This window comes from Pleuronectes platessa, chromosome 7 (genome assembly GCF_947347685.1).
Source record: "Pleuronectes platessa chromosome 7, fPlePla1.1, whole genome shotgun sequence".
Lineage (NCBI taxonomy): Eukaryota > Metazoa > Chordata > Actinopteri > Pleuronectiformes > Pleuronectidae > Pleuronectes > Pleuronectes platessa.
Genome location: NC_070632.1, coordinates 7,160,323 through 7,185,194, shown reverse-complemented (window position 1 = coordinate 7,185,194; position 24,872 = coordinate 7,160,323). Strand labels below are relative to the sequence as shown.

The window sequence follows — 24,872 nt, the reverse complement described above, 5'->3', positions numbered from 1 at the left end:
CATGCAACTTCACCACTAGATGTCACTAAATTGTACACACGTAAACTTTAATTACTTTAATGCCGAGACTTCGATTAAATGTTTGGGGTGAATGTTTGATAGCACTAGACACCTTTTTCTGAGAACTTGTCCATTTCCTTTTAAAGTTATTGCAATAGCGGTAGTGAGGCAGTTCTCGATGAATTGGAATAAACAGCTAGAGCTAAAACAATTATTTGCACCTGCTTCTAGACAAAAAGCCAACATTTTATTTCAGTATTGAAAGTATACAAATATTATTTAGATTTCTGTCAGGGATGACACAATTTTCAATATCTCGATAACATTCTGTAGAAGAACCAGGAGAATCTTTGTTTAACGGCCTAATGTGAATTTAGTTATGCTATCGTTAATGTCCCACACTCACAGAAAAACTGGCTCTGGTTATGCCTTAAAGTCTCTTGTGGTGCGTGACAAATATTTCACAAATATCACAAATATTTACCAAAAGGGTTTTTCGCCACAATTCAAACAGTTCAAATCTAATCTTATTGAACTGTGGGCTCATCTATTGTTTGTGAAATGTCCATTATCTTTTATTTTGTATTAATTTGTTTCTAATGCCATGTATTTTGTGAAGCACTTTGTAACTTAGTTTACATAAGTGCTATACAATTAAGGTTGTTCATAATATTGTCATTAATTCCCCCGAATCTCAAACCATTCATTCACTTAACAGTCACGTTAAATCCTGTTGTTTTCAATCAACATCCTCTGTCTTGACTTGTGGATTCAGGGGCTTAATGCGTCTGTTTGCTGAGAAACAACGAAGAGCCACTAACAGAGATGCAAATGATCATTAGCAGACGCGTGTGCGAATAAACATGAGAAAAACCCTGCGGGAAATCCTCCTTTTTGCATTATCAGCCAATTGTTCCCTGAGAGGAGGAGGAGGAGGAGGAGGGGGAGGCTTCACTTTTGTTTGCATGGGGAGAAGAAGGAGGGGAGGAGTGGAGGAGGGGGCTGTTCCTTCTTGTCTCCTCCTCCTCACCCACTTATGCTTGAGGAAGAAGAAGGGAAAAAAAAACTTGACCGGCCCCCTTTCCATTCCCATGGATCGTATTACTGGAGACTCAACAGCCCCGAGACATCTGCTCCGCTGCTAACAACGGAGCGCGTCCCCGCGTCCCAGACCTGCGACCGATCCCGTCTCCCGTGGTGCCCCCTCCTCCTCCTCCTCCTCCTCCTCCTGTTCATCGCACTCCCCCCTCTGCTCCTCCTCCTCCTCTTGCCCTCTTCCCCAGATTTGGGAGCTCTCCGTTATTTTGAGTTTCCACCACGGCTGATCATGAGGAGCCACGGTGCCCTCCACGCTTCCTCCCGGCTGTGAACCGGTCCCCGCATCCAACGCGATCCCGTGCGTAAAAGCGAGGCGAGCGGCGGCGCAGAGAGGGATCAGTGCCCCCCCCACCCCCCGGTCCCCGGTTCCATCGAGCAGCAGCGGCACATTTCTTTTTGTCTGTGCTGGACTCGCAGCGGCTTCGCATCCTCTCCGGGCTCCGCTGTTGCAGGAGCGAAACCGAACGCAGATCTCCATGTCTCGTGTTCTCCAGCAGCCGGATATTTAACCTGCTTTTTGTTTTTGCTCTTTTCTCTCCACGAGCTTTATTTTTGGGGGGTGGGAGGGTTTGTTTTTGGCACCATGGAGTCGGTGGAGAAGGAGTGTGGAGCGCTGGGTGGATTATTCCAGGCCATCGTGAACGACATGAAGGTAACACACGCGCACACACACATAAATGTATTAAAGTAGACCGGGTTTTTGTGTGACCTTTGTGGTTGTGTGCTGTGGTTGATCAGACGTGTGTTTTTACTGCCTTTGTCTCTTTCACCGGGTCCTCCCCCACTGGGAACACCGCTGCAGGACAAATTGAGAGATGAAACATGTTTCTCTTTGTGTTAATTGCATGTCAGGGCACTGGTTACACTTATTAACACTGCAGCCTGTGGGTCAGGGTGTGTGATACTCAGTAACTTGCTTTTATTGAAGTGTAGGCAGAGGAAATTGGTTAGTTTTGAACAGGGTTTTGCTTTTAAGCGTTTGGTTCAGAGGTCAAAACCCAACTTCATCATTCATATAATCTATAATCAGTTCAATAACAAATCATCAGGGGACAAGAAGAATACAATAATTAAAAACTGGAAGATAATGAATATTTTTTTCAGTTATCTCTGTCCTGGTTGGCTATTTGACCCTTGAGCCCAGTCAGGGTTTCTACATTGAATGTCAGACAGGGAAGGATGCTCAGAAAATAGAATGACCGGCTCCATCACCGCAGCCTCCTGGACAGGAACAGGCTGAAAGGTTATTGATTGTGCTTCCTGTTGTTTGGCCCTGAGTCAGGAAAGCACTGCTTTACCAACAAGCAGTTTATGACCCTGCGCCACACACACACCTCTTGTATCCTGTGTGTATGAAAACAGGATTTCTTTCCACCTTTCAGGACAGATTAAACCTATAGATCCTGGACGTCTCCCTCAATCCATCACTCACATGTAAGTGTTTATGTGTGCTGGGGGGAGGGGTCACTTCAAGGAAGTTGAACCCAGGGTGGTCTGTTGTTGTTCTCCACAACAGATGGAAAGTGCAAACACATTCATCAGGCCTGGAGGCGACTCCCCTGTCCTCTCATTTGCAGAGATGCTCGTTCTACAAAGTGTGGATTTGAGCGAATAAGACAAGAGCCACTTTCCACCCAACAGATTTCATATTGATCTCTGGCTCAACGGTGGCTTTTGAGAGACTATTCAGGGAGGCTCCGATGGAATCAGCTATCAACAGCCCTGGTTTGATTTCATGTACATCCCCTGTTTGTGTTGTGCTTCACGCTAGCGCCAGAGATAGAGAGACAGACAGGGGAGGAGATAGCGGGAGAGGGGGGGAGCTCTTACAAAAAAAAAGGCAGTCTGTGTAATGATAAGCAACGCAGATGAATGAGGCTGAAGCCCTGAGTCAGCACAACGTCCACGTCCACTGTCTGAGACAGACATCTGACCTCATTCCTGACGCCTGGCTGGGCCACGCAAGCCTGTCAGGCCAGCTTTAACCCCCCCCCCCCCCCCCTGCACAATGTCACAGTTTAGTGTACAATTACATACATGATACACACACGCATATACACTGCCCCTTTCGGCTGATGCGTTGCTACAGGCGTCACCTGTTGGTTATATAAGTGTCTGGTGAAGCTACAGAAAAAGAGTAAATAATGGAGGAGGAGGAGGATGATGGTGCAATGATAGAATGATTCTGCCGGATTAGATCACCAATCAAGAATTAGATCAGCGATGTGTTTGGGAGGCGCAGAGAAACGCAGGATGTGATTTCATACCACCTCTACAAATGTCCTTGGAACAGCGCGGCCTCTACCAGCCTCCCAAAAAGAATGATTCATACCTCACCCACCAGTGTGAATGACAGGGCCTGGAAGAGGAAGAGCCTTTCTCTTCCTTCTTCCTTCCCTCGTCTCATCCCTCCCCACCTCCCTGGATGCTGCTGGGCGTGGATGAAGAGGGAAATCGGCGCCCCCCCCCCCCCTCCCAGCGCCACCCTCATCTCTACTGCTCTGCATGTCGTCTTCCCCCCCTCCTCCCTCAGCTGTCTTGGCAGCACATCCTCTTTGCCCCTGGGTGTCACAGGCCACACAAGCTAATTAGACACCTGTTTGAGTCAAGTGCAGACAGCGAGACCGAGACGCCAGAGATTTCTGTTAGCAGCGACGGCTCCTAAATCACTCGTGAAGGCCGAGGCCTGATTCTGAGCGGCAGAGGCTGGGTGGTAAACACTGTCATTGATAGAATGGAGGTTATATCAGAAGTGAAGGACTGTTTCCAGACTCCACGCTGACTATATATAACCAGAATGTGTGGCTTGTTTCGGGACCTCTCCATCAAAGAGGCACAGAGGGGTTATGGCCCTTCTCTCCTTTCTCCAGGGGGCTCCGGAGCTCTTGCTCTAATGGGATCTGGCCTTGACTTTGTTTCAGGCTTGGCTTTTGCTCTCGTAGCTCAAGGCTCTGTGGGATGATCCCGGGGTAAATGTAATCCAGACTTTTCAAAGACCTGCGCTTCTACCTGGACCCCGTGCACAAAAACACTTGTGATGATATAAGAGCTTAACTAGATCATTGCACGTGAATACAGGTACCGGCTCGCGGGCAAAACACACAAGAGAGGAGGGCGTGCAGGTTGACTGAGGACAACAGAAACAGGAGTGTTTACTGGGAAATCGTGCTGAAGGTCAGCAAAGACGAGTCAAAGACAAGTCAGCGCATGGGGCTAATGCGCCAGCCTGTTTCTAGCCGCGGGCCAAAAAGTCAGGCTTTATTTGGATTTCACTCAGTGTAAATTAGGGAGAAAACGCACTTACAGCGAAAAGAGCTGACATTGAAGTATAATCACACTGTACCAGATTCTATCAAGCTGGAGAGAACATAATGTATTTTCCGAATCTGTGTGTTTGAGAGAAAGCTGTCTGTGCACTTAAATGTCCTTGGCCCAGATCCTTTTTTATTTGAATTATGTCTTTTCCCTTCTCTTATCAGAGCTCTTACCCTGTGTGGGAAGACTTCAGTGCCAAGGCCACAAAGCTGCACTCTCAACTCAGGTGAGAAATAGTCCCGACAAAGACTAAACCTCCGTGAAAAGATTCTTATTTACAGCCTGGAAGATTTACAGCCACTTTTAATGCAGTCACAGTGCAGTGAACTAAGTGTTGATGTATTTCTACAGGACCACAATTCTGGCAGCAGTGGCCTTTTTAGATGCCTTTCAGAAGGTGGCGGACATGGCCACCAACTCCAGAGGTAAGTTTTTTCCATTAATTCAAGGTGACACACGGAGAAAGGAGAAAAACATGCCCCTCTTGTTTTGACTAGATGGATTTTGGGTGAAAATCTGAGCTTATTGTTCCTTTGGTCTTAATGAGGTCTGCTGATCTGAGTGTCACCCGGCTGGTGGCAGCAGACAGAGCCGGCCAGAGAGGCGGCTGATTAACACAGATTTCTTTGGAGTTGATCATCGAGAGCAGTATGTAGGTCAAAAAAAAAAGCGAGCGTGCAAAGGCTCCTGACCACGTGCACAATCACACAAGTGTAGAGGCACACACACACACTGAACACACACACTGAACACACACTCTGAACACACACACACACACACACACACACACACACACACACACACACACACACACACACACACACACACACACAAAAAGATATTCAAAGGGTGACAGCTGCCGGCCACCTGACCTCACAGGTCACATGCCATGCTTTTAAAACAGTTAGTACCAGCAACCCCCCCCCCCCCCACTGACCACTTGCTGCTGGTGAAAATAACTAGAGTGGCATTTCTTCAACGCTTTGCCACCAGTTTGACTCCTGTAAGCCTGTGATGGTTCATTGCATCAGGTGACGTTAAACGCTTCCTGATGTGAGCGCACATGAACCCTGCGAGATGAAATAAAGTGCACCGGGGGTGAACCTGCTAGCAGCTAGCAGCAGGCAGCCTGCTTCAATAAAGCAGAGGTATAGAGCATGGCAGGGCAGCGCTTCAAAGAAGAAGTGTGTCTGCCCAGTTAAAGTATATAAAAAAACAGTGGACCAGAGAGAAAGATGAGAGAGAGAGGGATGAGACAGAAGGGCGAGTTTTACTGCTATAGATGCATAAAATCCCTGTAAGTGTGTCACTCATACGCCCACTCGCTCTTCTGCTGCTCTCACAGGGACATTAACTTCAGGATTAACGTCGTTGTCAGGCCACAGGCTCAAGGGATGGAGGGAAATATCATATAATTAATGGTTTTTACATGAGTGTAAATCAGAAACCTTCTGGCTTTTAGCCATAATGGTGGCGTGGAGGTGGCTTTGAGGATGGCAAGGCTGGTTGCTCCTCAATAAACCTGAAACCACCTAGTAAAAAAAATATTATACCTAGTATTTATTATATCCATGGTTTGGGGACATTGTGATTGGTGTTTGTCTTTTCTGTCACTTCTAAACTATTAACTGAATTTTATTATTTCTGAGTATTATAGATAACATCATCTTAGCATTAGTGTGTTTGTGAGGACATTTTGAATCGTTCCTCACTTTCTGACCCACTTTCATGGTTAAGACATGAGTTAGTGTTGGGGTTAGTATTAGGGTTAGATATTAGGTTGTGATGGTTAATGTTAGGGGTGTGATGTGAGTTGTGGTTAGAGTTAGTCATGGATTAGTCATGCTTATGTTGTGGATAAGGTTTTGGTTAGGCTGTCCACAATGATTGGACGTCAATGCAAAGTCCAAATAAGGATAGCAGGGCAAACAATTTTATTATTTGAATTATTTAATGACTTCAATGCTGGATACAAATTACAACCAAAACATCTCCGGTGTTTGGTCCATGTGCTCTTTTCAATTCCGACGAGGATTTCAAAGAATTTAAAAGAGCGTTTGTTTCTGCTCTGAACCAGTGTAACATTAAATCCCATTTCCCCTTTGGGAGCTGCAATAGTCTCTTAGCGAGCTCCAAACCCCGGCAATTAATTTGGCAGGAGGAATGTCGATACATACTGGGCCTGGCTCAGGGTGGCCCGGTGGCCTTTGAACCCAGTTTTCCATAGACATTTTTAAGGCAAAGGTGACCTTCCGACAGCTGTCATGTTATTATTCTAAAATATATACATCCACATGTTCCACTCTTCCTATACTTGCTAAGGAAACAGTAATTTCTATCTCTGTGGCTGTTTCTCCCCCTCCTTCTGTCTGTCTGTCTGTCGGTCTCCCTTCTCCAGTCTGTCTGCAGCGATCATGTTTGCCTCAGCGTCTGCATGGCCTTATAGGGCTGATTGCACCACAGGGGGGCCGGCCCTTGGTTACAAGCTGTAAGCCGTCATCGCAGTCGCCCCCGATTCCACTATGTTGATCGGGGGGGGGGGGGGGGGGCATGAGCTGCAGCTGCTGACACAGCTGGAAGTTTGATCTTATTCTTCTACTGCTTCCCTCAGTCTACCTTTGACACACTCACCTCCTTCACCCCCCCCCTCGGCTCTCCAGACTGCACACACACGCTTCCTGCCAACGAAAGCAACATTCCCCGTCATTCATGGCTCCTTGATGAAACCTTGGAGAGAGGACAGTGAATGAAAAGAGGATGTCATTATTTCCTGTCCTGCCGCTTGTGGTGTCTCCAACTCGGAAGGGCGTCCTTAAAGTATCCTCTCTGAGATCATCCCCTCGAACTTCCACCTCACACAACACCCTCCCGCGTGTTCATGTGTCAGACTAACATTGTTCTGTTCAGTGTTCTTTTTAGAGTTTATGGTCACGGCCGTGGCGTCAGCGGCTGTGTTTTATGGAGCAGCTGGAGGAGTCGGTGGCCTGGCGTTTTGGCCCTGTGTCCGGCAGCACTGTTTCTCCAAGCAGCGTTGATGGATCTGTGTCAAAAGAGCAGACAACTCGCATCTGGGTTTAATAAGGCTCCGCCAACCACGAAGTCTATATCAGATGGATGTATTTGGAGAATTTTGGCCTTTTTAAAAGATAAATGTTCCATGTTTCAACACCCATCTTTCATGGGACTAAAGTTTGAGGCCCTGCAGGTCTCTGGAATGTTTTTATTGTTGGATTGGTCAGCCTAATGGTTTTTGGTGTGTTGTCTAGAGCAGTTTTCGTTGTTTCATATTAAATTGTTGTGTGACATATTATAGAGCGGCGGACTTATCAGCAGGATAGTAAGCCCTGTGTTTGGTGCTTTGTTGTTGCTAGGCCGGGTGACATGTGGTTTAGTGGACGGTTGACTTCATCGCTTCCATTTCTGGACACGGTTGAAGTGGACAGAGGTCAAAGAGTCGGCAGTTCAGGGCTAATGTTCCATTATGGTATGAAATACAGGCTGTACACATTTTTTCGGAGAGGTGAGGCCATGCAGCGAGGGGGGTGGTTTGGCCAGAGTGGGGGTTGTGGCTGCAGTGGGATTTCCACAGCTCTGGGTATCCGGGCTAGGCAGAGGCGTTTAGCTAATCCTCTTAGCCCCACTCTGTAACACACAGACACAGACTGCCTTCCCTGCCCGTCCTGATCAGCCACCCCCAGCTTTAAAAATTCACACTCTGGGATCACCGGCCAGACTGCCATGCACTGCAAGTTTGTGTCCAGCACAGACCAAACCTCTTTCTCTTTACATCTGTGTGCCAGAGCCTACCGAGTTCCCACAGCATTACTCACACTTCCACTGGGGTCAGTGCAACCCCCCGCCCCCCGCCCCCTGTCTGCCTCTCAGTCTTTTATTTTCTTACTCATTTAGTCTATAACTCAGTGGAGGCATTGAGGTATGCTAGTAGATCAGTGTGTCAGTGAAGCAGTAATCTGCTTGGCCGCTGTGCTTCTCTGGGTTGGCAGATGGGAGAGATATCCCGACCAGCCATCTGGACAGCCTGGCATGGACGACATGCGGCCGCGGCCTAGCACTGGGCGAGATCAGGGGATTACTGTCCTCCGCACCATCCCAGCAGCACAGCTATTTTTACAGACATGTCAAATAATGAGAGTGTGCCCATGTGACTGGCGCTGACATCCATCAAGCAGGGGCATTCCATGTTCCAGCCTGATGTGGGCCTAGAGTTACATCTTGTGGGGGTTTGACTCTGTAAAATGAGATTAAGTGCTCTAGATTGTGGACATTCATGTGCATGCAGTCGCACTGATGAGCGTTCCAGCCACCTACTAGTCTGCTGATTGTATGCTAGGCTCCTCAGGTATTTCGTGATATCCACAAGGTCACGTTAAGAAGCCACAGGAGCCTTCTATTTATCCGAGCAGTCTACCTTGTCTGTCAGACTGAGCTGAAAGCTTCCCAACACATTGCTCCGTCTCCTTTTCAGCCCTCAGAACTCAATGCGGTCCCGCCACAAATGAATGTTTTCCAGCTATTATAATGACTACGTACAAAAAGTGAAGGGTGAAGTGGCCAGAACAATGATGTGAAGAGCAGATGAGAGTGAAAACAAATATTTCGGCTCAGCGTGACTCTTGCTCTGAGGAGTGAATAAGTAGACAGCCATGAGACTTGAGTGGAACACTGTGTTCGGCTGTACTGTATCCTGAACAACAAGTCAGCGTGGACAGGAGCTGGAGAGATGAGGGGAACTACAGAGAGAGAGAGAGAGAGAGAGAGGGAGAGAGGGAGAGAGGGAGAGAGAGAGCCTGATAGAGGAATGCAAGGGAGAACGTTTAACAGAGAGAATGAAAAGGACTCAAACATATTTTTATAAGGTTGGAACAGTTGGAAAACATTTACTGAGAACCGTGTTTGATGGCAACCTCACTATGTTCAAAGGGCTGTATGTCGTCTACTGGATACAGTCAGTGCCTCCACCACTTCAGTCCAAATATTCGTGATCCCCAGAGGATGCATTGTTCCTGACTTTGTTGCTCCACTGACTTTTCCCCGGATAACCCCATGAGGTTTATGTTCTTAGAAATATCTCAACAACTATTTGATGGATCGCTTATAAGCAAATGCTAAAACTAAGTTAACTCACTAACGAACACTCAATCATTTTACCCAAGAAAAAGTACAAATAAATAGACAAACATTTGCTGATAAATGGAATGGAGTAAAATCAAAAAGAAGCAATACATGAAAGGATGTACTTAGCTACAGTAAATGTACTTCATTACAAGCCACCACTGACATGAATTGAGATGTTAGCATTTAACTCGGAGCATCCATGTGCTAATTACAGCCTCAAGCTGTTAGCATGATTACAGACTCGTCTGAATTTAATTAAGAGATCTTTCCCGGATGTGCTGGGGGCATACGTTTTCTTCAGCAGTATCTTATTAGGGTTGAGTATATGTATTTAATACTTCTTCACGGCAGCTCTATGAGACACTGTGTCAGAACAGTTTAAAAGTTGAGTTGAACTAGTTCAGAACCCAAATGAAGGTCACAGACAAATCTCATTGTTCTGAGAGTCGAGCGGTTCTTTGTATTTCAACCGTCTCATAATAAATTCATTGTTAAAAAACACAAGGACCAGAGACTACAGGTGGAGATGGAGCTCATTAAGTTCTGTGTGAGCAGCAGCAGCACCACCACCACCACCAGCAGCAGCAGCAGCAGTACTGGTGGTGTCAGCATTGTTTGGAGGATTGTTTGCAAATGAGCAGTGCAGCGTTAACTTTGGCCGAACAAAGGAACGGGAAGTGCATTGTCAGCTCAGATAATGGAAACCTTACTGCAAAGAGTGGAGAGCAGGACAACCTTATCTGAGTCAACCGGCCTAAAGGCTTTTTATCCCCCCCCCCCCCCCCCCACCCGGCATATAATGCAGGGGCTATAGTGATCACAATGTCTGTCTGTTCGTCCCCCATTTATTTAGTTTCCATAGAAGGCTTTGCTGGGGAGATATGTCATCTCCTGATGTCTCTATATTTATTACTGAATCAATCACCGTTGTCTTTTTTTTCAACTGTTTGTGCTTGGATGGATCTGTGCTCGTTTCCCTGAGCTGCAGGTGGAGAAAGTCCCCGAGGTTCTGCTGTTCTTCCCATTAATTGCATGATACATTACTCCTCCGCTTCCCTTTCAGTTACGTTTCTCTTGTTTTCTCTCTCTCTGCACCCCCCCCCCCCCCCGCCTTTTTTTTTCATCTTCAATGAACAGCACATCTGGACAAGGGGCGCCGTTTATTTTTAGCAGCGTTTATGTCCCTGAGCAGGAAGCTCCTCCAGCAGAAAAGTCCAACTTCCTCCTTGTTCTCCTGCTCCTCCTCCAGTCTTGTCCTAATGCGCTCCAGAACACGTTCACACCACATCACACTTGGAGCTTTTTACGAGTGTGTGTGTTACTGGTTGAGAGGTGAAACTTGCTGCTTGTACTGTTTGGCCAGACAACAATGGGATGAGTGTGTGTTTGTGTGTGTGTGAATGAAACATTTGATCTTGAGGCTGTTTCCTCTGCCTTTCATTACTATTGTTTTCTGGTAAGGAGAGACATTGTGAGGAAGGGACACAAAGGCCCCCGAATGCTGTTTTGATAACTGCTGCTGCAGACACACACACACCTTCACTCAGACCCACCCTCACATTCACAGGACATCTCAGGCTTCACATATGGGACAGTTTGCAAAACATTGTAAAATGTATATTTTTGGGGGTTTCGGACAGAAAGTGCAACGTGACGATGTCACTTTGGGAAGTTGTGTTGTAGTTGTGGTCATTTACGCTATTTTCTTCTTGAAGAAACAAATATCTGTAAAATAATTGAGGGATAATAAATAATGAAAATAATCAATAATTGCAGCCTAATGGAAATGTATATATTTACAAAGAATCTCATTAATGGAACTCTAATGTTCTCTGCTCCGCATTTAACAGCTGAAAACACTCTTCCCATTGATTTATTATCCTGATGATTAAGAACGTGTCCTCACTTGTTTCACTCTATTAATGTCTTTTGCAGTGTTATACTTTAACAGTTTCAGTGTCTTTCAATACGTTTTCAATGCTAATATTTATATCTTTTAGATATTTAGAGAGAGGGTTTTATAAAAGTTCTGAAGGATTAAAACAATTCCATGATGATTTAACAATGACTATAACATATACATTTTATGCAATTATACCCAGCATCAACTGAACAGAAGGTTTAAAGTCTTTCGTACTGAATCTCCTTAAAAGCCATTTCCAGTGGTAAATATAAGGTTGTTGAATGGAAAGGTTCTTTGATGTTGTATCCCCAGAAACTCTCGTCCCTTATGGTGCTCTGTAGACAAATTGACTTTTCACCTTAAATTGTGGGATCTTGTCTTTGGCAACGCCGGCTACACCTGCGGCAGCCAGCTCGCACTTCCTCTGCCCCCTGACCGACCAGTACCAGGCCGCACCTCGGCAGTGTGTACCCTCTTTCATCCCCCCCTCTCACCCAGCGGCCCTTTTCATCCGTCACCGGCCTCCGCTGTGTCCCTGCCAGCTCACACTTAAAAGGGTTGAGGGAGGGGAAAAGGCAGGAGGCTTAACTGTCTGTGCCAGCCGCAGCCAGCTCCGCGGCTGAGGTGCCAGCGACGGAATTTCCCAACTCAGCTCCCTCTATGAGAGTGTGTCAGAAAAACAGGGACTTCATATTCCTGGAAGTGAAACCTTGAGGATGTTCTGTACCTTTTCGCTTGTCCCATATAAACATGTTTTATTGACACAGGAAGCGGAGAGAGAGAGAGAGCCAGCACCCAGGAGAACGGCTTCAGCTTGAAAACCAGTCGAGTCCAGAGGCAGCAGAATCTCACTCCAGCTCGGTGGTCGCGGCTGCAAATTAAGTCTGAGCTGAACGTGTAGATGCTGGAAGAGAGAGATAGTCGAGCTAAGATTCAGTGTTGGAGACATCAGGGGAGAGACCCGTGGCAGTTTGGCTCCCGGCTCCTGGCTCCTGGTTCCCGGCTCCCTGCAGGAGAGTTCCCTATAAAGCAGGCCTATTAAAATGCTCCTCCTTCCCCAAGGAATCAGCAGTTAATCAGAACCAGACCTCTGGATGGAACCACTCACTAAACACTTGGACCACACTGTGTTGGTGCTGGAAACTGGAGCTTAGTGTTCCCACCAAAACCAGTCAGTAGAGGCTTGACCTTCTCCCTGAAATTCCCATGTACCCGGAGACATACGCAGCAGATCTGGCTTCAATTTCTATATGTGTTCTGAATATATGTTGAGTCAGGCGCCATCTGCATGAGAGAAGTGCTGTTTTAATCAACCACACATTGCCGTGCTACTCGGTCGGTCCCAGTTACGTGTCCTAAGATATATGACTGGGTTGCATAACGGCTCTCTCTCATCCTGGTCTGTGTTTTGCTTCATTCATGCACGTGTGGGTGTCTGCTATGAGGTCAGCCCTGCTCCCCCTGAAGCCCCAGGGGTCCAGGTCTGCTAAATAATCACTTTCCCAGTTGCTACCCATGTTTAGTCAGGATCCAAATCTCTATAAGGTCAGGTATCAGAAGATTTTAAGGGAGGGATGGAGTTGGCTAAATTTCTATTTATACAGCCCAGTATCACAAATCAAAAATGTATCTCAAATTGAAATAATTCTAAAAAAAACAATATCACTTTAAAGAGCAACAGAGAATGGATCTCTGTTCAAAGTTAAGATAAATATGAAATGAAATAAAGGAGAAAAGGGAAAGAAACTTTTCTTTTGAGTCCATCTAAACCCTCCTTCCAGCCTGTGTGCGTTCGTCACATGCCTGTGTGCATGCCGGGTGCTGTGGGAGTGAAGACCTGCGTCCCTGTCCGTCCGGTCGAGGCCAGAGGCCAGCAGGGCTCTGCGACACTGGCAGGAAGCCTCTGGACCTCCCCAGGATGTAGCTGTCAGCTGATCCCCCTCCGGGAGGGGAAGGAGGAGAGGGCGAGACGGGAGGGAAATTGGCAGGTGTGGATGGGACAGGGGGGAGGGCGTGGTTAAGGGGTAAGACGGCGACATTGGGAAAGTCTGTTAGAGAGATAAAAGGGCCCACATTACTCTCTCTCTCTCTCTCTCCTGTCTCCCTCCATCCTGCTTGTTGCCTCTGCAAAAGCTGATTTGCAGCTGTGCATGCATCCTGCATTGCTATTAAGAGAAGTGGAGAGAGGCGTAACCTGAGGACACGTGTCCTACGTGTGTGTGTTTCTATTGCTTCTTTCAGACGTGAGCTGACAATCTCCCGAAATTATCTGGTAGGGCTGAATGTGAGAAAGCAAATGTCCCAGTCAGTTGCTGTGAACATTCTTTGGAGTCATTCCTCCCTTAAAGATGGACACTTCTTTGGCTATTTATAGGAGGAGCTCGGCATATAGGTTCCACGTGTTACTTCAATCACTTCCCGACTTTTCACCTCTGACCTGTCACCCTGAAAAAAGCGATGCAGACAGAGGACGACCTTCCCTTCCTCTCTCTCTCTCTTCCAGACACACAAACACACCGGGGTTATTCCACATCTGTCTGATCTCTGTGAGATGGCGTCCAGATCTGCAGCTGAGTGTCTTTGAACCAGGGGAACAGTCAGTGAAGTCGACAGCCGAGTGCTGGAGTGTGTGACGTGACATCGACTGGAGACCGTAACCTAGTTTCTTTATGTGATCGCAGGAAAGAAAGCACAGATCTCAGCTCACAACCATCTGAAGCATTCCTAACAAAGTGTCTGATTTCAGAGCTGCTGTGCGAGTCAATTTTTTTTCTGTTTTTATTCTGGCTAATCGCTCTTTTTTTTTTGTTGCTTATTTTTGCTGTGCATGTCAGAGCCAGTTTCTCTCTCTCTCTCTCTCTCTCTCTCTCTCTCTCTCTCTCTCTCTCTCTCTCTCTCTCTCTCTCTCTCTCTCTCTCTCTGTCCACCCTGCATGAATGGTGTTTAGGAAACAGAGAGAACAGGAAAGGCAGAGCCGGTAGGGAAGAATAGAGGGATATCCCCTTACAGGGTTCCCTCCTTTTTCCTCCGGGATAGAGGGGATGAGAACATTGGAAAGGGTGCTACAGGAGGGGGTGGGGTGGGCAGTGGGGGTTGGTGAATTGCACCACCTGTACACACACACACACACATACACACACACGAACCTGTGCACATACACTCCAAAAATCTCTCAAATTCATTTGTCTGTGAGAGGCCTACTGCTGAGAGATGTCCCCTCTCTTTCCCTTTGAGTGTCTGTGTGTGTCTGTGTGTGTCTGTGTGTGTCTGTGTGTGTCTGTGTGTGTCTGTGGTGAGAGACCCTCAGATTAGCCCTATGTGGCCCAGATTGCAACAGGATCAGCGCCGCCATGTATTACACCAGGCTGCTAACCATCAGTAAGACAGTGGAGCAGCCTGGGCCTTAGGAGATTAAGACCCCATTTTAATTACACTTCAACAGAGAGGAAAAGTACAGTAAGCAAGTCACACGAGCTGGTGGCAAGAATCGTGCACGTAATGAAGTGTCGGGGGGGGGAATGCACATTTTCTGGACCTGGAAGGACTCGGTGTAGGATTTTAGTTTCCATTAGTGCGTCACGTGTAGTTTCACAGACAAATATGACATTTACAGGCTCTGCTCTCGGGTTCCACAGCCTGGGCAGGTCCACCTAGTGGCGGCAGCAGGAAACGAATCTATCATGTGTAATGCTTAACTCTTCATTTTTCTGTTTGTCTTTCTCAAGGTGCCACCAGGGACATTGGCTCCGCTCTGACGAGGATGTGTATGCGACACCGCAGCATCGAGGGCAAATTGCGCCATTTCACCAAGTAAGTGTGTTTTTTTTATTTATCACAAAGGTCAATGAGATTCAAACCAGATCCCAGAAAAGCACTCAGCAGCCTATTGAAGAAAGAGAGAGAGAGATGATCATAGCAACGTTAACAAATCATTGCATAAATTTACATGTGTAATATACTACTATATCTATCCCTACTCAGTGGTGGGATGTAACAAAGTACATCTTAAGTACGTATGTACCTTTGATTTACTTGAGTGATTTCATCTTTGGGTACTTTTCCCTTTTACTACACCACATATATCAGAAAATATTTTACTTTTAATACTTCAGGTAGATTTAAAAGTAAGTACTCACTTACTTTTATTCAAGTGGTTAAAGAGTACTTTTCTGCCTATTTACTAGTACTTTTCCTTAAGTAAGTACTTACTCAACCACTGTTTTTTACTTGCATACAAATACACTAAATATACTTTACATACACATATATTGAAATATTGCATATACACAAGCCGATACTTGGTAATTTGTGTGGCTGAGTTTTTATGTGTGTCATTAATCTGTGTTTGTTGTTCCTGTGGCTGCAGTGCTCTTATGGAAGGTCTGGTTACGCCGCTGCAGGACAGATTAGAGGAATGGAAGAAGACGGCAAATCTGCTGGACAAAGACCACGCCAAAGGTGAACACCCAGCGAGCACCAGTGATGTGATTCTCTTTTTAAGTAACGTGCATATTGGAGAGAAGGTGACACAGCTCTGGCTTTGCCTTGTTCTCTTCAGAATACAAGCGCTCTCGCCAGGAGATTAAAAGGAAGTCTCTGGACACCGTCAAGCTCCAGAAAAAAGCAAGAAAAGGTGAGAAAAACCCACCTGTTGACCAAAGGACCTGTTGTGAAACTCTGCTGGTTTCTGCTTGGCTGCTGTACCAATGTTTCAGATTGAACTGGTGCCATCTAGAGTGTGGAGCTGAAAATGACACCTCAAATCAAATCAAAAGGCCTGGCACGGTTTCAGATGCTCCTCCACAGCTTTTGGATGATTTATTAATCATAATGATTTATTAATCATAAGCCAAAGAAATATTCTTCTTTCCTGGCTGGGCTTGAAACAGCCCCTTCTGCTGGTTGTAATCAAACTGCTATTTTCATGGTGAAATCTCACCCGTGGCCTTGGCCACTCTTCTGCAATGTGTCCTGATTTGATGGAGCTAACACTGCCTGTTCTCCTGTCTCTCCTCCTCTCGCCTGTCCCTGCAACCCCTGCTCTATTCCCACCCTGGCTGCAGAGCTTCTGGGTATGTTGGCCAAACTTAACCTTGAATGAGAACTTTTCAATGAAAAGATCGTTTCAAAAGTATCATAACCATCTTCAGGTGAAACTGCCAGTCAAAGAAAACCCTGCGTTGTCTTAGCATTTGTGGTTAAAGAAATTTTTATAATAAAAATTACATAAAAAGATTGATGCCACTTTCATGCCTGTACAGGTACATATGCAAACTATATATAGACAGACAAGAGAGTGATGTGTTTTTATTCTCACCTAACGGCAAGAAATTGTCTGAACGTCATTTTAATCCAAACCTCAAGCAATGCATTCTTTGTAAATATCTTACGAATGATTTCCCCCAAATTCGTAACAATAAATAATAAACACTACACAGGAGTAAGAGAACGGGACCAGGTCACAGCAGGAAAAGCACAGGTCTTACTTATAGACTGTATGTAAAGGTGGACACATGTCTCCCAATCCTCCCACTTCCCAGAAATTTAGTGCCCATGCCCCATCCACTAACATGGAGGAGCTGGTTTATAATCTATGTTGCTAGCAGCCACCACGGGGTAATCAAGACGCTTTTTGGCTTCACTTTTGCAAAACAGTTATGTCGTCCATCTTTATTTAAAGTCTATGACTTTACTCTTAAAATGAACATTGACACTGATCTATTCCAGAGATATGACAGTGTTCGCCCGACCTGTTCCTTTTTAATATGATAAATGCCTTTTGAATATAGTAAGAAACTGCCAATTCAGTTCCTTTGGCTTCCCGTCAGTGTGACAATCTCTCATGCCCGTTAGTAAAATCATCTTGTCACGAGCTGACATTTGGCTCCGGGATGATGACTAAGTGTCTCAGCACAGACTTAAACTTCCGTTTTTAAGAACCTATTAAGTGGCAGGCTGTCAGATCCTCGGCGGCTCTGTGTGTTTAATTTGTGGCCCATTAAACCTCAGGTACGCTGGAAGATCAGCCAATTAACGTGATGAAGTGTTCAACACACAGACCGGTGTCAGACAGATGTTCAACGTGTTGTCTGCTACAGACTGTGACAGTGTTGTTAGTTGGAGAGACGGATAGATAGGTAGATAGAAAACTTATAGCTAGGTATCAGAGGTAGAAGATAGATAGATGGATGGATAGATAGATAGATAGATGGATAGATGTAAGACAGATGGAAGATGGATATAAGTTGGATAGATATAAGGTAGATAGACATAAGATGTGTGTATATATAGGTATCAGATGTAGAAGATAGTCAGATGGATAGATGTAAGATGAATAGATATAAGGTAGTTAGATATACAGTGGATACATATTAAATAGATAGATATAAGATTGGCAGGTAGATGTGTAGAAGGACAGAATTGTGGATATAAGAGATAAATATGTGAGAGACGGACAGTGAGGGCACTCTTTGAGATTTTAACCAAAAATGCTGAGGCACTGCAGATGCTATTAAACTTCAGGGTGAAAAAAAACATTTATCTGGCAGCGTGTCTTTTCTCAAGTGAAGAATTTGGCCTCTCATTGCTCATCTTCATCTTCATCCTTTTGCCGTCTATCATCAATCATCCAGTGTCACTGTGGCATCACATTCATTTCAGGAGTCACCACCAGTTGCTTTGCATCAACTCGGAATCGCCGACTCATCCCCTCATTCCCATGAACCATCAGAATGTTTGTCAGTGCGTTGACCGCTAGTACACGAGCAATTTATCACCATGTGTTCTAATCATCTCCATTTTTTTTTACCTCCTCCCTCCTCTGTGTACACATCCATTATCTCCCTCCATTCCAACTTTCCTCCTCCTCCTCCTCCTCCTCCTCTATCTTGTCTCAACCCTCCTCCCATCTATTCTTCCCCCCCCTCCTCGCTTCGCCTCCTCCCAGGCCGGGGCAACCTGCGCCCCCAGCTGGACAGTGCCATGCAGGACGTGAGTGACCTGTACCTGCTGATGGAGGAGACGGAGAAGCAGGCGGTGCGCAGAGCCCTGCTGGAGGAGAGAAGCCGTTACTGTTCATTCATCACCCTGCTGCAGTCTGTGGTGGTGAGCTGCTCTTTGCACAGCAGAGAATAGAGAGTAAAAACACAAAGGGCGGTTTAATTCAATGCATCCTTGTTTTCTTGCTCCAGACTGTAGAGATCGCCATGCTGGGAGAGATCACACACTTACAGCCCATAGTGGACGATCTCACTGGTTTGACTGAAGACCCACACAAGCTGCCGCCGGCCAGTGAGCAGGTGAGGTGCAGAGCCTGAAATGATGCCAACTTATTTATTTCTCAGAGCTGCTCAGGTTATCTGGATCATAATCAAAACGAGTATATTTGCATTTCTATTAAATGAAAAGTCTGCAGATATATTTTACTTTTATCATTCAATGCTTTTGCGATTTTGTCATTATAATCTTGAAAAGGATGAACAATCAATTGATCCAGCAAACACATGTTTTCTGTGTTTAAAGTTTGATTTAACCTTAATCAAATTTAACAAATTTAAACCATAAAGTTGCTTTTGACTGATGCTTGAGTAATATTTGCATCACACAGTTGTTTTTAAGAAGTTGTTTGGTCTTTTCTACAAACAAAAGTAATTATTTGTGATCTGTCTGTAAAGATTTATGTTTTCAACTGGAGAAAATGGGCTTGAAGCGGGAAAGAGATTTACAGACTGTTGGTTTTGTCTTTTAATGACATTTGAAATAAAAAAAGTGAAATATCGTTTAACTTTTAAATTACAGTCAGATGCATCGCTGCCATTAGCCAGTTATCTGATGCAGTTTCTAGATTAATAAATGACTCTGCTCATCTCCAGCGGGACGTTAATGTGTCACAGCAGCAGAGCAGAGACGCAAAAATACCAATTAAATAACAACACCAGAGAGTTGTGCAGTATAATAAGTAGAAGAGATCAAATGTGATCATCTCGTGTACTTATTAGATATTTGTCGTTGAAAGTTTTTTAAATCTATTGTGACTATGCATCTCTTTTTTTTTTAAATCTTACCACAACAATAATCGATTTGATGACACGTGTTTCTGTATCTTGAGCAGTTAGATCTATGGCTGCTGTTGCCACTGTATCCTCACCGTTTGGTTACGTTGTTGTCTCAGGTGATCCGGGACCTGAAAGGCTCAGACTACAGCTGGTCGTACCAGACACCCCCCTCCTCCCCCAGCAGCGCTAACTCCAGGAAGAGCAGCATGTGCAGGTGATGTTCTATCTGACACATGCACATATTCGCACCTTATCACCCTTTGCTCTCTGTTTAGCGTGTGCAGTGTCATTTCTCACACATTTGCATTGAATGAAATATTAAAAGTCTGTCATGAATACAAGCGGATGCGACTCCCCCGCCCCCCCTTCTCAGCTCTTGCTTGGAGCAGATTTACAGTTCCCAAGCTTCTTACAGGCAGATTAGATCCAAAGCTGTGAAACATCACAGCCTGAAAGCCACGAGCCTGCACGAGAACCAGAATCCACATATTCATGATGAGGCCTTATGAGGCGACGGTTGAGCAATTTATTCATTAAAATGTGGGTCAGAAGTAGATTCCAGGCCAAGAAAACAAGAAGACATTTTAAAATCTGCAATATTGAGCGAGAGGAATATCAAATGTTGTCATCGGAAATCATCGCCTTGCTTTTTGTGTTGCTGTAAGAGAACCCTCCTGACATTTCTGCCAATTACCACTGCAGCCTTTTTTTAGAGTTCGGTGTTTGACTCACTCATTTAATGCAGCTTTAAGTTGCAAATCACAGCTAGTGTGAACTCATTTTAAGGTGAGAGTCGATTAAAAACGAATAAAGAACTTGGAGAAACTTCAGAGTGGGCGCTCGACTGCTGCAACTGAAGGTCACTGGTTTTTATCTGCGTGTGAGGAAACAAGATTCACTTGTGGATAAAGATGTTGGAAGGCTTTATTTCCCATTACAACAGAGATATGCCAAAAAAAAAAGGAAGGGTATTGATGGTGGGATAGAAGAAAAACAAGCTCTCTGTCCGAGAGGTTCATCCTATTTCATTTGTCTTATCTAATTTGGAATTCTCCTTAATCTTATAGAAGACAGTGATTAAGGAGAAAAGGCAGCTTCAGATGCATTCCAGAGGGAGAGTGGAGAGTGGGGGGGGGCACAGAGGGGAGGTGAAAAGCACAAGTTGCACATTTAAAAAAGAAAAGCGTGGGTGACAAAGAGAAGGATGACAGAGCACGACTAGGGAAAACACAGATATAGCTGTTAGAGTTCAGGGGGGGGAAAGGCGAATCAAAGGAGGGGATAACTTTTTAATGCTCTTTGATGCAGCAAAATTAGAAGAATGGCATCATTTAGAATTTCTTCGCATCACCCCGGCTTCATGTTCACAGCGTTTGTGATCAATTTTTCATCCGGCTTCTCCTGTTCTCCTGCCGCAGCCTACACGTAAACCCTCAGATAAGAAACGGATAAAGGGGAAGGGAAATCGCTGCTGGGATCGTGATCACAAGCCCTTCTTGTTTATACGCACGCTGTATGTCGGGGTATATACTGATGTGGTTTCCTGTCAACAGCCTCCTCCAGATGCCCTCTGCAGGAGCCCATCGGCTCAGCAGTGTGTCCTCCCACGACTCTGGCTTTGTCTCCCAGGATGCCAACACCCACTCCAAGCCTCCGTCGCCCATGCCATCTGATATCACCAGCCAGGTAACCGTCTCTGGCATTATACTAAAGTTTCATCTTTGGTCAGGGGGAAATAAGGTCTTTTTATCGCATCGGAAACCTGGAAATGCAGACGTGTAAGCTGCTGAGGGAAAAACTGCAAGGGGAAGAGGACACATCAACAAGTCCACTTTCTCTTGTCGAAGTAGATTTACAATAATTTTTAATCTTTTTAACAACGGGGCCCTTTTTTTTTTCCATCTGGCTTCTGCAATCCGACGGGGGATTTGTGTCTTTTTTGCATTTCTGAGATAAAGCCGCAGTTACAATAAGAGCCGGAGAATCAAACCCAGACCGAATCCTCCGTGTTGTGCTGCAATAGAGCCTTATCAGCTGCGGATGTGGAATTTCTGTCCCACTGGTTTGATAAAGTTACTCAGGTTCTCACGGGCAGAGCAGATTACAGTGTGCGCACTCCAACTGACGCAGTGTTCTTTTTCGGGAAAACACACAATCTAAAAACGCTGCTTTATTTTGGACCTGGGCTACGTGCTTATAGATCCCCTCAGAGAGAGAGAGGGAGAGGGAGAGAGAGAGAAAAAACAAATCAGCAACACCCCGACTCAACCCGTTCCTCTGCATCTCTCATCTCACACACACACCTCTCTCTCTCTCTCTCTCTCTCTCTTTCTCCATTTCCTCTTCCCCCTCCACTGTTTTTCCTCCATCTCCCGTTTCCCAGAAATCAACAAGCTCAGCCTCCTCTGAGGCTTCAGAAACCTGCCAGTCTGTCAGCGAGTGCAGCTCTCCTACGGCGGTTAGTGCTGCATGTATCTCATCAACCCCACTTGCTCTATTGGAAACATTAGCCGAGTTGTACGGTGCATTTCACCCAGTGTTGTGTAGTTTGAAGAGACCCCGTGGGCTCCACTTGATTCTGTACTTGACAGCCGCAGTTCGGCTGGTCCTGGACCTGTTCCTGGATGTTGAGCACCCTGACTCACACTTGTCTGTCCGTTCCGCAGTTTGGCTCATGCTCATCCTTCGGTACCTTCCGCCCTGCTTTCTCACACACTGGCACCATCAGGCCTCTCTCTGTCATACTTCCTGCGTCCCCCACATTTAATCACTCCCCCGGATCCAACACCCCCTCTCCCACATCAAAGGTTCCTAGCTGGAAGGTTTGTCTTCATTTGCAATTTTACTTTTAATTTCTTTCCACTCTTTTTAAAACTGTGTTGCTTGTGTTTTATGGCCCTCATGCACATTACTCAGCGTAGAAGATTAAGCTCACAAACACCCATGTTGCTGTTGCTCATCAAGCTCGGTTTCATCCTCTTTCCTCGCAAAGATGTGCTGAACTGAAGCAGCTCTATCATTTAACAACACTTACCCAGCCCACTGTTATAAGCCCACACCTTTCCGAGCATCTAACCAGTTCATGAGCCAAACCAGTAGCGTCCGTGTTAGCCGACAGTACGAGAGTTGGATGGCAAATCGCTGGACATGCTCCGGTTGGAGGCCTCGACTCATTGTTCCATGTGCCGCTGCAGGACTGGGCCAAATTGAGTTCCTGCGAGCCGTCGCTGGCCAGCACTCTGCAGCGTAGGAGGGAGTCTGTGGAGAAGATGAGAGACCTGGAGGCGCCGCCCAGTCCACATGGGTATTCTGGGATGCAACCAGATGATTCACACCGAGGCCGACCTGGCCCAGCGAGCAAGGTAAGAAGGTCCCCCGGGGAGTAAACATTCAAATGTCAGTATATAAATTGATGTGCCCTGGGAAACGTGGTGTGGTGAGGAGGATATGTAAATGTACTCATCTTTATGTATTTCCTACCTGTCTGTATCTGTAACCATGTATGTGTGTGTGTGTGTGTGTGCTTCAGCATGGCGAGCCCCTCTCTCCAGCAGCCAGCACTCTAGCGATGGTCCTGACCAGAGGCCTGAGTATGGAGCACCAGCAGAAGAGCAGCAGGGACTCTCTGCAGTACTCGAGCGGCTACAGCACTCAGACCAACACCCCGTCCTGCTCCGAGGACACCATCCCCTCACAAGGTAAACACCCAGGCGACCTTTCTTTAGTTTTCAAATGACAATTTACCTTCACATGTACACCTCCCTGTGTGCTTTCTAATGTAGTAATAGCCTTTTCTGCCATTTTGATTTACTGTACATTATATTGTAAGGAAGCAGCCGCACAGTAACTCTTCCCAGCCTTGTCGGTGTCAGTATCTTTTTATTATTGGGTGTAAAAAATAGATCCTCATGAATCACTGTGACACTCACTCACTTCCAGGTTCGGATTATGAGTGCTACTCACTCAATGGGGATGCTGACAGCGAAGGGCAGGCAGACTTTGACAAGTCCTCCACCATCCCACGCCACAGTAACATTGCTCAGAGCTACCGCCGCATGATCCAGACCAAGAGACCCGCCAGCACAGCCGGTCTGCCTGCAGGTAAGACCCTGCAGGGGACTCCCAACGGTGCGGGGGGAAGCAGCTCAGGAGCCATCACCTCGGGGACAGCCACGATTCGCCGGACACCATCCTCCAAAACCGGCGTGAGACGCACGCCATCCACATCTGGCCCCATTCCCATTCGGCCCCCCATCGTGCCGGTTAAAACCCCCACAGTACCTGACTCCCCGGGGTATGGAAGCCCGTCACTGCATGGTACGGGCAGCGAGGAGTTTCTGTACGGGGATGACCTATCTGCTAACGACTACATGAGGGCTTCTCCAAAGCGGATGAGCCTCCCTGACACAACTTGGGGCTTGGGAGGAGGAGGAGGCGGAGGGGGAGGGGGGGACAGGACTGTTTATGCCCAGCAGGCTGCTGGCATGGCCGCCCACAGTGCTGAGGAGGACCCTCTGCTCGCGGCCAACCGCCACAGCCTGGTGGAGAAGATTGGGGAGCTGGCAGCGAGTGCCCACGCCCTCGGTGAGGGTCAGTTCCCCTTCCCCAGCTTGCTGCTGGGGGAGGCGGCTCAGCATGCACCCCAGGATCTGTCCTCCGTGACCCAGGAGGACCTGGACGTGCTGGTGTCAATACGCCGGGGAGTGAGGCTCCGCAAGACGGTGACTGACGACAGGTCGGGCCCCAGGATCCTGCGGTAGCTCGAGGAGAGGAGGGCTGTGAAGCAGCTGTGTCCTTATTGACAAAATGAAGCTTTGTAGTAACATGCAACAGCGCTCATGTAATACATGAACTGAGGCTCAAGGAGGATGTAACGTGTGGTGAATGAAGGCCAGTCGACTGACGTGATGAGTGACCACGAACTATGTCAAGTCATTTCATTTTGATGTCATGTATGTATTGTGTACGTACAAAGTAATCCATATTCTTTGGTTTTTATTCTTCTGTTGTTTTTTTGTGTGGCTGTGCGTCTCTGCTCCCTGTGTGACCGGTAGTTTGAGCCCCGTCAGTCCCTTTAGACCCAGCGGCCGAGACGTCACGGGTTCGAACGCTGTGTGTCCTTGTTCTTGCTCTTATGATTATTATAATATTGTGCGTTTCTCTGAAAACGGCGACCTGTCTGTGTGAGCCCGTCTGTGTGTGTTGTGTTCCTCATCATTACTGTACAAGTACCGTATTACTGTTTTGTTTCATAAGCTGAACAGCAGCTGTGTAAGTCATGTAAAATGGAGCATATATGGCAGTGTTTTTATTGCTGTACTGTACTGTCAATATATTCTGCAATTAAACAGGCTTTTTATTGTTAA

General features: G+C 46.3%; 1 protein-coding gene across 2 annotated transcripts; it reads left to right on the top strand.

Annotated features, from left to right (window-relative positions):
- Positions 1 to 1,267: 1,267 nt before the first annotated feature.
- On the top strand, positions 1,268 to 24,872 carry mtss1la (MTSS I-BAR domain containing 2a). 2 transcript variants are annotated; one of them, XM_053427599.1, is made up of 14 exons: positions 1,268 to 1,750; positions 4,578 to 4,639; positions 4,765 to 4,838; positions 15,178 to 15,262; positions 15,819 to 15,910; positions 16,011 to 16,085; positions 18,399 to 18,556; positions 18,643 to 18,750; positions 19,623 to 19,720; positions 21,060 to 21,192; positions 21,890 to 21,964; positions 22,701 to 22,868; positions 23,036 to 23,204; positions 23,446 to 24,872. In XM_053427599.1, the coding sequence occupies exons 1-14, from the start codon at positions 1,682 to 1,684 to the stop codon at positions 24,264 to 24,266; spliced, it is 2,187 nt and encodes a 728-aa protein (XP_053283574.1). In that variant the 5' UTR covers positions 1,268 to 1,681; the 3' UTR covers positions 24,267 to 24,872. The 2 variants fall into 2 exon arrangements, with proteins under 2 accessions (XP_053283574.1, XP_053283575.1); XM_053427600.1 differs by lacking the exon at positions 21,890 to 21,964.